This window comes from Vitis riparia, chromosome 15 (genome assembly GCF_004353265.1).
Source record: "Vitis riparia cultivar Riparia Gloire de Montpellier isolate 1030 chromosome 15, EGFV_Vit.rip_1.0, whole genome shotgun sequence".
Lineage (NCBI taxonomy): Eukaryota > Viridiplantae > Streptophyta > Magnoliopsida > Vitales > Vitaceae > Vitis > Vitis riparia.
In genome coordinates, this window is record NC_048445.1 from 65,621 (window position 1) to 79,115 (window position 13,495).

General features: G+C 39.5%; 2 protein-coding genes across 2 annotated transcripts; one reads left to right on the plus strand and one right to left on the minus strand.

Moving 5' to 3' along the window:
• Positions 1–2,768: 2,768 nt before the first annotated feature.
• Positions 2,769–3,476, minus strand: LOC117932517. Its single transcript, XM_034853791.1, has one exon. The coding sequence runs from the start codon at positions 3,474–3,476 to the stop codon at positions 2,769–2,771; it is 708 nt and encodes a 235-aa protein (XP_034709682.1).
• Positions 3,477–6,021: 2,545 nt separating this feature from the next.
• On the plus strand, positions 6,022–11,682 carry LOC117931536 (methionine adenosyltransferase 2 subunit beta). The gene is made up of 6 exons (XM_034852501.1): positions 6,022–6,324; positions 7,163–7,322; positions 8,709–8,896; positions 10,118–10,241; positions 10,853–10,983; positions 11,291–11,682. Exons 1-6 carry the CDS (start codon positions 6,103–6,105, stop codon positions 11,420–11,422), a joined length of 957 nt encoding a protein of 318 aa, XP_034708392.1. The 5' UTR covers positions 6,022–6,102; the 3' UTR covers positions 11,423–11,682.
• Positions 11,683–13,495: the final 1,813 nt, after the last annotated feature.

Here is a 13,495-nt window from a genome sequence, read left to right on the forward strand (position 1 = left end):
AAGGTGTCCCTTACTTTAGTAAGATATTGCGCCATGCGCTCATTCTTAGCTTCGTATTCCTTCTGGACGTGTCTTACCATGAGTTGGGAATCACTACAGACCTGGAGCCTGGAGACGGATAGAGCCAGGGCGAGGTCCAATCCGGATAGGATGGCCTCATACTCCGCTTCATTGTTAGAGGCGGGGAACCCCAGTCGGATGGCTTGCTCCAGATGTTATCCTGTTGGGGATTGCAGCAGGAGCCCTACTCCGAATCCTGATGACCGAGAGGCTCCATCAACCCGCAAAGTCCACCATTCTTTTTCACTTGGTTCCTTGCACTGGATAGGCCTTCGGGAGTACTCCAGCACAAAGTCAGCCATCACTTGGCCTTTCATGGACAACCTGGGTTGGAATTCGATTCCATATTCGCTCAACTCTATGGCCCATTTAAGCATTCTTCCGGTTAGGTTCGGCTTGTGCAGTATGTTGTGAAGGGGTTGGTCAGTTAGCACGACCATCGAGTGGGCTTGGAAGTAAAGGCGGAGCTTCTGAGCTGCACTTCGAAGAGCCAAGGTCGTTAGCTCCACCTTTGAATACTTTGTTTCTACGTCCGCCAACGCTCTGCTGATGTAGTAAATAGGTTTCTGCTCCTTAGGCGAGGGGCAACGGAATAAAACAGCGCTAATTGCCCACTCCGATACAGCCAGGTACATATATAATTTTTCTCCAGGGAGGGGGCTGCTTAGAATGGGTGGTTGCATGAGGCAATGCTTGATTTTTTCGAAAGCACTCTGACATCTGTCCATCCATCCGCTCGCTCCAGCTTTTCGTATTGCCAAAAAGAAGGGTTGTAGTTCATCAGTGAGGCGGGCTATAAAGCGTCCTAGCGCAACGAGCTTGCCTGTGAGGCGCTGTAATTCCTTTTTGCTCCTGGGGGGTGGTGTTTCCACGACTGCCTTAACTTGATCCGGGCTAACCTCTATCCCCCTTTGGCTGACCATAAATCCTAGGAATTTGCCAGCACTTACACCAAAGGTGCATTTAGAAGGATTCAATTTCATGTCATACTTCCTTAAAAGGTGGAAGACCTCTTTCAAGTGGGTGGTATGTTCCTCTCGGGTTTTGCTTTTAACCATGATATCGTCAATATATACCTCCACTGTGCGGCCAACTAGAGGTTTGAATATCTTTGTCATCAATCTCTGATAAGTGGCGCCAGCGTTTTTGAGTCCGAATGGCATGACTTTGTAACAATAAAGACCGTGTGGCGTTATGAAGGCTGTCTTCTCTTCATCGGTCGGGGACATTGGGATTTAGTGGTATCCGGAGAAGGCGTCCAAGAAGGAGAGCATCCTTTGCCTAGCAGTGGAGTCCACAATTTGGTCTATCTGCGGTAGAGGGAAACTATCTTTTAGGCATGCATTATTGAGGTTGGTGTAATCGACGCACACCCACCATATGCCTTCCTTTTTTGGTACTACCACTACATTTGCCAACCAGTCCGGATACTCCACTTCTCTGATAAATCCGGCTTCCAGCAACTTGTCAATCTCATCCCGGATAATCTTTTGCCTGTTCGGGTGAAAACGTCTAACCCTATCTCGGACGGGCCTTGCTGTTGGCAAGACGTTAAGCCTATGAGAGACGATAGAGGGGTGAATTCCCTTCATATCAGAATGCGCCCATGCGAAGACGTCATGGCTTTGCCGGAGGGCGTTTTGGATGTTCCGGGTCTTTTCCGGCGTCAGGAGGGAAATGGTATAGGTAACGTGAGTACCATCTTCTGAAATTTGGATTGTCTGTAAGGGATCCGCTACCGGGGGATCTTTGTCCGCCGGACTCAATAATTGCTATTGGTCAAGTGCATGGGTGGACTCAGGGAGGGGTTTATCCTCCTGGCTGGTCCCTGCTTCTCATGCTATCTGGTAGCACTGGTGAGCGGCTAACTGGCTACCGTATAGGTCGATTTGCCCATCATCGGTAAGAAAGCTTACCATTTGATGATAAGTGGAGGGGATGGCTTTCATGTAGTGCAGCCATGTGCGCCCCAAGATGACATTGAAGGGTGATAAATCTTGCACCACCGAAAATTGCACATTGAGAGTGACTGGGCCAGCTTGGACAGACAGTACAATATCTCCCAAGGAAGTAGTTGCCGCTCCTTTGTATCCGGACAAAATTCGCCTAGGGTTTTTAAGGCCTATTAAATTGTGTCCCATGTGGCTAATTACCGATGCTTGTACAAGATCGGCTGAGCTGCCCGGGTCAACTAGGATGCGTCTAACATCGAAGTCTCTCATCTCCAGGGACAAAATGAGGGCGTCGCGGTGCGACTGCAATATCCGTGTGGGGTCTATTGGTGGGAAAATGATTGTCTCATCTATGGGGCGAGGCCCCCCCCCCCCCCCCAGTTATCCCAGGCCGTATGGAGTTGACGCACTCATGCACCGATGCTGCCCGCAACAACCTCTGTCTCTTTCGTTTGGAGTCATACTCTTCGTCCAATGGGCCTCCGTTAATATAGTTTATAATGGCTTTGGGGGCGGCTGGAACCCTAGGGGTTTCAGAGTTGTGATTTCGGGAAGCGTCTCTACCTCTAGCATTTGAGCGGAGGTATCGCTTCAAATGTCCCGCCTTTATGAGCCTTTCGACTAAATAAAGGAGGCTCATGCACGTCTCCGTTGTGTGACCATGCTCTTTATGGTAGGCACACTTTTTACTATGATCCCTTTTGGATGGGTCCGTTCTGAGGGGTCCGGGCCACCTGAAGTCGGACATGTCTTGGATCATAGGGAGAAGATTCTCATAGGATATGGAAAGGGGTGTGAGGGGCGGCTTGGCTCTTCCTGCCTTCGTCCGGACGGCCTTGGTCGATCCGGAAGTTTGGCACTTCTTTCCGCACCACTTCTGGATGCCTGTCCGGCAACCAAGATTTGTTGAGTGGCTGCTCGCACGTCATCTTCGAGCATTGAGTATTTGCTCGCGCGCCGGAACAAGTCGTCCATCGTCGTAGGAGGCTTCTTAGCCAATGATTCGAAAAATTGGGTTCCTAGACAGATGCTTCGCTTGAAGATATGCAGGACAACATCCATGCTGTAAGCCTCTACTTGTAACACGACTTGACCAAACTGCTTCACAAATTCCCTCAAAGACTCGTTGTCCTGCAGTTTTATGTTTTGCAGAGTGGTGATGTTCTGTTTTTGCCTAGCGGAGCATAAGTATTGTCCCACGAATGCTTCCGACAGGTCCTTGAAATTATCAACAAAGTTGGGAGGTAGGCGGTGAAACCATGAGAGGGTCTGCCATTGTAGGCTGGCGGGGAATACTTTGCATAGTAGTGCGTCGTTTCCTATATCGAGAGTCATGAGTTGTCGATAATGCATGATATGGTCGAAGGGGTCGCTGGACCCGTCGTACGTGGAGAATTTGGGCACAAGGAATTCCCTTGGGGGCTCGTAATGAACAATATGAGAGCAAAAAGACGTGGAGAGCATGTCGTCCAACCTTTTGCTGATGGAGCCACTGGGTGGCTCGTTTAGGAGGTTTCTCCCAGTTTGTCATACCTCTTAGTGCAAGGGAACGTTCTGCACCATAGGGGTGACCAGAGGGTCAGGGCGCACTCCCCAGGTTGTGGCTACTGGCGGCCTTAGCCTCCCAGGCTCCTGTGGGCCTAGTCTCGCGCGCATCGCGTCCGACAATTGGGGTCTTTTGTCACGTTGTCTCTTTGATGAGAGATGAGTAGAGTCTGAGCTTTCCTCCTGGGGAGCTTGGTGCATGGGCGTGTGTTGCTCATGTGGCCTAACGTTGCATGTTTCAGGGATTGCTCCTGCTATCTCAAGGTATATTGACTTTAGGTCAGGCCTTGAGTTTGCTACCTGTCCTCTTGAACGCTGACGACGGGGAGGCCCCGCAGATGAAGCCTGGATGCGCAACACAGCGTTTTCTTCTCTCAATCTCGCTGTCTCCTGGAGGAGAGCTTGCATTTGTCGCTCGCTTTCCAACCGTCTTCTCTCGATGGCTTGGCGCCATTCGGGATAATCTTCTTCTCCCCTAGCAGACGAGCGGCTTTTGGAAGGTGTGGCCATCTTTGCCAGCGACTGAATCAGCGAACTTCCCACAGACGGCGCCAATGTTGAGGCCTTGTGTCCCGATGATCCACGTAGCTGCCAAATGGACGCACGCTTTCAACCAAGATTGAGTTCTGGTTCAGTAGTTCCTGCAAAAGATGTCCGGACACATCCTCCGATGGTTTTGTTAGCCATGGCTCGAGAGATTAAGCAATTGGCATTTTTCTAGGTATAACAAGCTTACCTTCTTCCTTATGTGAAGGTCCATATATATAGTGTCAGAATGGTGGTGGCAGGGCCATCATCACCCTACTGGCGGCTGTCAGGGATCGTGGGAGGTGACTTGCCATCATTCCTGTCCTTTCGCTCTGCAGGCGGCGGAACGTGGGCTGTGTCAGGCTATCGGAGTGATGTAGCAAGGCATGCTTACTTTAGTCAACGATCCGGATAACATATCCAGATAGGATATGCTATTGTCCGGGTGTTGGTGTACGCGAGTGTCGTGTGCTTCTCCTTAAGGGAGTCCGAATAAGAGAGCGCGCCACGTGTCCTCTTGGGGGAGTTCGGATGGAGTTGCTCCGGACAACGAGGCGCACCACGTGTCATCAGGGGGAGGGGTCCCTACACCATGGCTGAGGAAGTTGGAAATCGAGTTTTGTCTTCAAATGAAGAAGCTTCCCCATGGGCTGTTGCAACTGAAAAATCTATTGGAACTGAAGTTGGTTAGCTTGTCCCATGAACTGCTGAATCAGGTTCATCAAACAGAGGGAGGAGACTGACGTTAATAACATGATAAGTAAAATGGGAAAATAAGTAAATAATTCATTAAAAGGTGCTTATATTTTAAATTATTTTTAAATAAAAAAGATAATATTGATTTAAAAAAATTAGAGTTTTTTTTATATATATGTATTTTCATATCAGTGAATCAAAATTCACTTTTTCCTATATTTTTTGTGTTGATATTAACCATTTAAATAGGAAAAAATTGGTGATAGATGTTTTAGTCCATTTTATTTAAGTTAAATTTAAATATAAATAAATAAAATCGAAAACCATTTATATGATGTCACCATTTATTATTGATCATCACTTTTTTTTATATGATGATGAAAAATAACCTTATCCGACAGTCGAATGAAATAAGAAGTATCTTTGATATTCTTAATTTATAGTGCATGCAATGCTTAGCTGCAAACTGAAGTAAATGGGATTGAAGATGAAAAAGGGTTTTAGTTGCTCAATTTTTTATGTGTTAGAAGACTAGTGAGTAAGACCCTGTACCTTATTACTGTGAGAAAAAATCGTATAATTTAATTCATTTTTTATGTGATAAACAAAAATTTTCTTTTACACATATCCTGTCATAGTTTTTCGTGAAAGTCAACATGGTAATTACAAATAAAGGATTTTCTAAAAATAGAAAAGAGAGAAAATGCATGGTAAATCAATAATGATTTAAATTGATCACTTAATTTATATCCATCTCTATTTTTTAAAAAAAAGAATTTTAAATTTTAATAAAAATAAATTAATTATTTTCACCTAATATTTAAAGTTATTTTTAATTAAATTAATTAATATTTAAAATTATTTTAAAATTTAAATTATGATATTAAATTATTTTAATAAAAATATTTGAGATCAATATAAATTAAGTCACGAAGTTAAAAGTTTTAATTTTTTTTAAATAATCTAATAAAAATTCAAATTGATTTTTTTTACCTATTCGACTTGAGCATTCAAATAAAGAAAAAAATTAAACAATCTTTTCAATTTTTTTCTAATCAATTCTATGAACACAAAAAAAAAAATGTATCTCACCTTCAAATTTAATAAAAGTATTTGAAGTGGTGTAAATTATCCTCAAATTCATTAAAAATATTTTTCAATATATAGACAACTTAATTTCTTTAGCCTTAAATGAAAGATTTTTTTTCCCCAAAATAACAAAATAACAAAAAAACCTCTATCAATCTCCAATTGTAGAAGATTTCTGACCCAACTGCAGAAGAGTTCAACTTTCTCACCGCCATTCTGAGGAGACAGCAAAATGAGCAAGAAGAGAGTGTTGGTGGTGGGAGGCACTGGCTATTTGGGTCAGCATCTCCTACAAGGTTTTTCAGAGATCCAAGGCCATCCGTTCGATTTGGCCTTTACCCACCACTCCACTCCTCCTCAGCCCTTGGTACATGCCATTCCTCACTCGCGGGCTTTTCATGTTAACTTACAGTCTGGGGAAGGGTTCGAAGCCATCTCACGCTCATTTGGCCAGGTCCGTTTGGGTTACCAGAAAATGTGGAAGCAACTGAAAATTATGTGTGTTAACTATGGTTTTTTTTTAACGAAGCTTTATTGGGTTTTGCAGAATGTGCAACTTTAATTAATTAGATGTTATGTTTAGTCGATGTGAAAATATGGGAAGAGATGAAATTTTGAGTACTTCATTTTATGTTTTGTGTGTTTCTCCTTGGGGTTGTTTGGTTTGTTTATTTATGTAGTGTGAGGAGAAAAGGTACATATCTAGTTTTCGCATGTTCCGTTTGGTTGCTGAGAAAATATGGGGAAATGGAAAGGTAATTAGGCTTCCGTTTGGTGAGGGCAGTACCATAGTTTCCCGGGCTTGAAGAGAAGAAACTGGAAATGTTGAATCTTTTCTTTTGTGCGCTTTTGGTTTTCACTTTTCACCAAGGGGTAGTCGTAATAGGCTCTCTTGAGTGGGTCTTAGTTTTCTCTGGTATGGAAAATTTTAAAGTTTTATTTTATCTGCAACCAAACAGATCATTACCTTGTGCGCTTACTTTGGTCAATAGCAAAATTCTACCTCACGGGAAAATTTCTTGAGGTGCATTTAATTTTCTGAGGAAGGATTTGGGCTATTGAGAATTCGGAGCTGCTTTATAACTCATTCTTTTAATCTCTCATTATAGAAATATTTGAGTACTTAAGAAAATTTCTCTCCTTTTTCTACATTTGGATCTTAGATTTGATACGATGTTCTGAGTCCGGGAAATCAAAGGAAAAAACAGGGGAAAAGGAAGATTACCTAAATAGGCATCATATTTCACTTGTATGGTGCTGACATGTTTACATATTTGTTTTTGAAATGCCAGCCTCATGTAGTCGTGAATTGTGCTGCAATATCCGTACCACGATCCTGTGAGATGGATCCCGCTGCTGCTATGTCCATTAATGTTCCTTCTTCTCTTGTAAAGTGGTTATTGAGCTTTGAAGAGAGTAATACTCTTCTTATTCATCTATCAACTGATCAAGGTAAGCCATGCCAAACCCAGTTCTTGTATCTAGTGCGGGTAGCTTATAAATGCTAATATGAGCCTCTTTGGGATAGCTTCTTGTGTTTTGCTCTAGTTAGAAGTTGAAGCCGAAGCTGAAGCTGAAGCTTAAGTTCCAGTTTTTTTAAAGAGTAAGATTGATACTGTAAAAAATATAAGCTAAAATTGAATTTTCCTAACTTTCATATGAAGCTCTTTTTGAAGTCATAAGTTATTTGAACAAAATTAGCAAAACTAGCGTAGAAGCTCTTATTGAGCTTAAAAAAGAGCTTTCAACTTCTCAAAAGTCAATCCAAACTAGGCCATAAACTAGCAACTTTTCAAATCGTCAGCTAATGAGCAAGGCTTAGATTAGAGAAGTCTGTTGTCCAGCTTATGATGGGGGAAAGGCCCAAGTTTTGGAGAATGTGAATCTATCTCTTAAAATCTGGGATTCCTTTTCCATCTAATTTGACTTGCACAAGCCATCTCAAGTTTCTTTCTGTCATGTAACTAGTTACCTAAAATGGTTGAAGCCCTTGAGGTTATAACAAAGATGTCTATACCACCGGCACTTCTATTCTACTTGGCCTTCTTATGCTCTACCATACACTGAGTTTTGTCATTATGGTAAATCATCTTGTCTTTTTTCCATCTTGTTCTCATTTGGATTCTTTTACTTCCAGTGCTGAAACAAGTATGGATAGAAATTTGAGCTTCTATATTCAGTGGTTTTTCTTTGGGCAAACTACCAACTATGTAGAATGGCTTGGTCCATGAAATAAAACCAACTGTGCTTCTTATTCTTAAACATTGAGCATTTTCTGGTTTTTAGGATTAATCAACCCAACTGAAACCTTCATGAGGGAATTCTGGATTCAAGTACTGTTATTGCAGTTCCAGTCATCTATATTCATTATACTTTTTTTTTCCACTTTGCTAAAAAGTTAGAACAGAATCATATATCATATGTTGGTTTTCTTATTTCAAACTTTCTATTGATGCAATGCAAGCAATTCTGAAATAAAAAAAGATAATGAAAATTACCTTTTTTCTCAACTCAAATCAATGCAAAGTGCAAAACTACCTCGATATGTAAACCATTTGCCTTTTTATAATGAGCCTGAAACCTAAAAGATGCCCAAATTAAAATATTCTTGTAGCCAAAGAAACTCGATTCCTGAATCACAAAATTTTCAAATATTCTCAAATCATCCCAATCTTGCCAAAATGGATAAAATCTTTAAAATGTGTCTAAATCTGTGAGAACTACCCATTTAACTTGATCTAAGATTAGCAAGATCATTTGATTCATGTTGCTTAATAATGTTATCTGTGCTTTCCTCATATCATAGTTAGATAGACACTGATATGGCTGACCATCCAGTTTATGAAGGGGTAAAGTCCTTCTACAAAGAAGAGGATGAAACAGTTCCTGTGAATGTTTATGGAAAATCAAAAGTGGCAGCAGAGCAGTTTATTTCCACAAATTTCTCAAATTATGCAATTTTGAGAAGCAGCATCATCATTGGGCCACAGGCTATATCACCTGTTCCAAAGTCACTTCCAATTCAGGTGCACAAGCTTGTCTCATATTGTACTTTTGTAAGAGATCTTCTAGTTTTTTTATTGAGTCAGTAGAGACTGCCATAGGTTTTCTATCTTGGCTGAATTATAAACTGAGACCGGTTGTAATCCTTTACTATCTCTTTTTAATACTATGTTTCCTATTATATTTAGGGCCTGATATGGCAACTTATGAAATTTTATGCACTAAACCATTATTTCAACAAAACTTTCAGAACTCATCCACCAAAAAATGGAAACAAAAAGTGTGAGAAAGATAGTTCATTTGCACAGTGAGAATTCGTCTTAAAAATGGCATAATTAGTAATTTCCAGAATGAGAATTCTCATTTCTATGGATTGCAGGGGATGTTGGGCTACCACTTGGAAATTAAACCATTCAATTTATTTTATGTAGGATTTGAAATTGATCTGTTCATTTCATGTACATGATCTCTTTTACACATGTTATGTTTGGTTCCCATAAAGTAGTTAGGAAAGGAAAAAAAAATACAAAGGTAATGTTTGGTTCCCGGAAAATTTGAGGGAAAATGTGAGGGGAAGAAAATAGAGAGGAAAAGTGGAAGGAAAGAAAAAGTGGAGAAAAATAAAAAATGGGTTTAAAGTCAATAAATTATTTTATATGTTTTTTTAAACTCATTTCACTTTTTTTCCTCCATTATATAAAGATTTAATAATTTTAAAATGCATAAATATCTAAATAATTTTAATTATATTTGATTCTCTTTCACATTTCCATAGTGAAACGAAACATGAAAAAACCTTTTTCATTAGCATTTTTTTTTTTCTTTCCTTAGTAATTTTTAGGAACTGAACATGGCCGAAAATGATTTTTCCATGTTTGGTTTACCATGGCAAATACGAAAGAAAATCAAATATAAATAAAATTAGTTAAAAACTTAGGCATTTTCAAATTGTTTAATATTTATATAGTAAAGAAAAAATAAGTTAAATGAGTTTGAACAAACATGTAAAAATAATTTGTTAATTTTAAATCTATTTTTTATTTTCCTTCACTTTTTCCTCATTCCAGAAAACGAGATGCTCATCGTATGCTATTAGCTTCTTCTTGGCAAGGTCGTGTGTAAAATGCTGTGGATAACAGAATTGAATTATTTATTTCTCTTTGGTGACCGACAGCAATCTTAGTAAATTGGATATATTATTATTGACCTTAATCCAATGATCTGATCCATGCCTACTGGTGCAGTGGATTGATGGTGTCCTCTCTAGGGGGGATAAGATGGACTTCTTTTATGATGAGTTTCGCTGCCCAGTTTATGTCAAAGATGTGGTGGCTATCATACTAGCTTTAACAACCAGATGGATAGCAGGTGTGAAGTTTCTACTATTCATACTTATTTGAAATATGCAGTTGTATTGGTATTGATCTAAAAGATGATCACTTTCAACCATATCTTTCTTTTGGTTCTTATTATTAGTTAAAATTGAATGCATCCATTGCTAAAAAAAAATTAAAAAACTACCCATTTTTCTGATATACAAGAGAGCCCTCTTGAGGCATTCTGAAGTCACATGGTCTTTTCTTGTGCAAAAGCTTTATATTAAATGAGCAAAACTGAGTCGGTGCCTTTGACTTTTGCTAAGATTGTTATCATCATCATCATCATCGTCATCTTTTGGTGTTAATCTCATATTTTATCTCATGTACTCTCATTTTTTTTTTTCCAACAGAAAAGCATTCCCTAGATTACCTTTATGTAAAATGATATCACCCTAGTATGCATGAGCATGAATATTAACTCTTACTTGGAATGATGTAATACTTAAATATCTTGTTCTTCCTCATTTCCATTGGGTAAATGATTTTTTTTTCCTCCAAATCAAAGTGCTTTGAAATGTCTCTAGTGTTACCTATTTTTCATTTTCCTGTGTGTTTTAACGTCTACACTCACACTGCTGGTGTTCATGGTGCTTGGTCCAGAGGGTAAGCAAATGAAGTTGATCCTCAATGCTGGTGGACCAGACAGGGTTTCCCGAGCTCAAATAGCTGAGACTGTAGCAGATGTTAGAGGATACGACACCTCATTAATCAGACCAGTGTCTGCATCATCAGTATGTGGACTTTTGCCTGAATCCCATTAAATTTTTGTTTTGCTGTAGGTTTAAATTGATCCTATGTTGGTTTTATGTCCAAAGAACGGCCTGCTTGGCTCCTCAGTCAATCCTGGGCATTTAACTGCCAGGTCGTTCTCTTGGATGAGTATCACCTTAGATGCTGGCTTTGATAAATTTCAATTGATATGCTTTCTTCTTTTTCATATTTGGTAAACCTATGAACCCGTTTTCTTGTCCAACTAATAATATGTTGTTTGTTTTGGGTAACTGATAGCTATTAGTGACAGTAATCTTCAATTTTCAGGTTGACCGTGGCGTTAAGTCCCCAGTTGACATATCCATGGATATAACTAAACTGATTCAGACACTTCATATCTCACCTACTTCCTTTAGAGCAGGTGTTCAGCTCACACTGGAAAGTCAGGCCAGTTCTTGATTTTAGATGTTCTTTCCGTAAATTGTTGTTTAATGCATGATAGCTTGTTGCCCATTGGGGTAAAAGATGGATTCCAAAACCTGATTATTTTGTTTGATTGTGTTGGGTACTGAGGAAAAATAAATCTAGGAAATGCTTCCAGAAAAACAGCCATTACTTCTGTTCTGTGTGCTATTGTTGTAAACAAATTCTACAGTCGTGAAACATATGAAAATAACCATTTTTATGGAATTCAATTTATGGGAATCTCTTTTATCTCCTATCATGCATTATCTCATTCTCATGTAACAGGAATGAATTGAAATAGGGGCCTGGAGCTTGTTGCTTTAGGCTATATTTGGTTCCAGAAGGTTTGAGTGAAAAACATGGAGAGGAAAAATATAAGAAATGAAAAAGGTAAATAAAATTTATAAAATTTTTCTCTTCTTAGGTGGTCTATGAAGGAAAGAAAATTTAATTATCATGGAATGCATTTTCTCTAAAACTTTTCTCATTTTTATCCAAGGAAAATGGGAGTCTTTCTCTCTTTAATAAGGCCCTGTTGGGAAAATGGTCTTGAAGATTTGTGAAGAAAAGGGATCCTCTTTGGAAACGGGTAATAATTGGTAAGTATGGGGTGCAAGAGGGGGCATGGTGCACAAAGGAGGTGAGAGGGAGGTTTGGTGTAGGAGTTTGGAAGGCGATTAGAAATGGATGGGATATTTTTAAAGCTAATGCAAGGCTCAAGGTCGGTTCAAGGAGCAAGGTGAAGTTCTGGGGTGATAGGTGGTGTAGGGAAACACCTTTGAGGGATGCGTTTCCAAGCCTTTATTCTATCACTATCTCTAAGGATGCTTGGGCGAAAGATGTTTGGGATGAGGGTAGTTGGAGTCCAAGGTTTATTAGACATTTCAATGATTAGGAGTTGGAGTATGTTGATTCTTTGTTTGGGAGGTTGCATAACTACTCCATTGCTTCGGGTACTATTGACGACATGGTATGGATGGGAACTAAGAATGGAATTCTTTCCATTCAATCTTATTACTTCTCTCTAACAAGTAGGAGCTTTGAGTCTTTCCCGCACAATACAGGGTGGAACTCTTGGGCCCTTGTAAGAGCTAGTTTTTTTGCTTGGGAGGCAACTTGGGTTAGAATATTGACTCAAGACCAGCTTTGAAGGAGGGGTTGGAGGTTGCCAAACAGATGCTATATGTGTAAGGTAGCAAAGGAAATGGGAGATCATGTTTTGTTGCATTGTTCGAAAGCAAGCTTACTGTGACAGAAGGTCTTTGCTCCTTTTCAAGTTCAATGAGTGATGCATTCATTTGTGAGAGGGGTGCTCTTAAGCTGGAATAGTCGCTTGATTGACGAAAAGAGGAAAAAGGCTTGAAAAGTTGCCTCACTTTGCAATTTTTAGTCTATTTTGAAATAAAGGAATAGGAGAGCCTTTAAGGCAAGTAAAGTTCATATTAAACAATCAAAAGCTCTTTTTTGTACATATTTTGGGATTAGGTTAGAGTGTATACGAGGGATAATGTCACTTATTTGTTAAATTTTGCGGATTTGTTAGGCTCTACGTAAGGTGTAGTCGTTTTTTATGCATTGTCGTCTTTATTGGGTTTTTGTATATGTATACATCGTGTATACTTTTTTAATACAATACTTTTTTTACTTACAAAAAAAAATGGGAGGGATTTTCCCCTTTTGTAAAAAAAAAAATTTCTTCACCTTTTTTCATGATATCCAAACATGAAAAAATAAATTTTCTTAACATTTAGTTTTTCATTTCTTGAGTATGGTTCAGAACTTTGTAATCCATTCTATTATTTGTTTTTTTTTTAATAAATGAGTGCCAATATATTAGGGGGCGAAAAGCCACAAAGCATACAAGAAGTATACATAGCAGCCTAAGCAAAAACACATGAACAAAACACTCACCACCCCTTAAGGAACGACAAGCCATTCCAAAAAACCTAAAAGCGAAGAGGACTTATCTCCCATATACACCCTAGCCCAACTCCACAAGTTACAAACAAAAGAATTTTTCAACTTCTGAACGGCTAGAGAGCCCCCCCTGAAGGCTAATCTATTTCT

What these genes read in the sequence shown, in the direction of transcription:
- LOC117932517 (XM_034853791.1), bottom strand. Translation starts at nt 3,476, where the DNA reads ATGCTCTCCACGTCTTTTTGCTCTCATATTGTTCATTACGAGCCCCCA.
- LOC117931536 (XM_034852501.1), top strand. Translation starts at nt 6,103, where the DNA reads ATGAGCAAGAAGAGAGTGTTGGTGGTGGGAGGCACTGGCTATTTGGGT. An exon ending in TCTCACGCTCATTTGGCCAG is followed by an intron (nt 6,325 to 7,162) that starts GTCCGTTTGGGT and finishes TTGAAATGCCAG; the next exon opens with CCTCATGTAGTCGTGAATTG. An exon ending in AACAACCAGATGGATAGCAG is followed by an intron (nt 10,242 to 10,852) that starts GTGTGAAGTTTC and finishes TGCTTGGTCCAG; the next exon opens with AGGGTAAGCAAATGAAGTTG.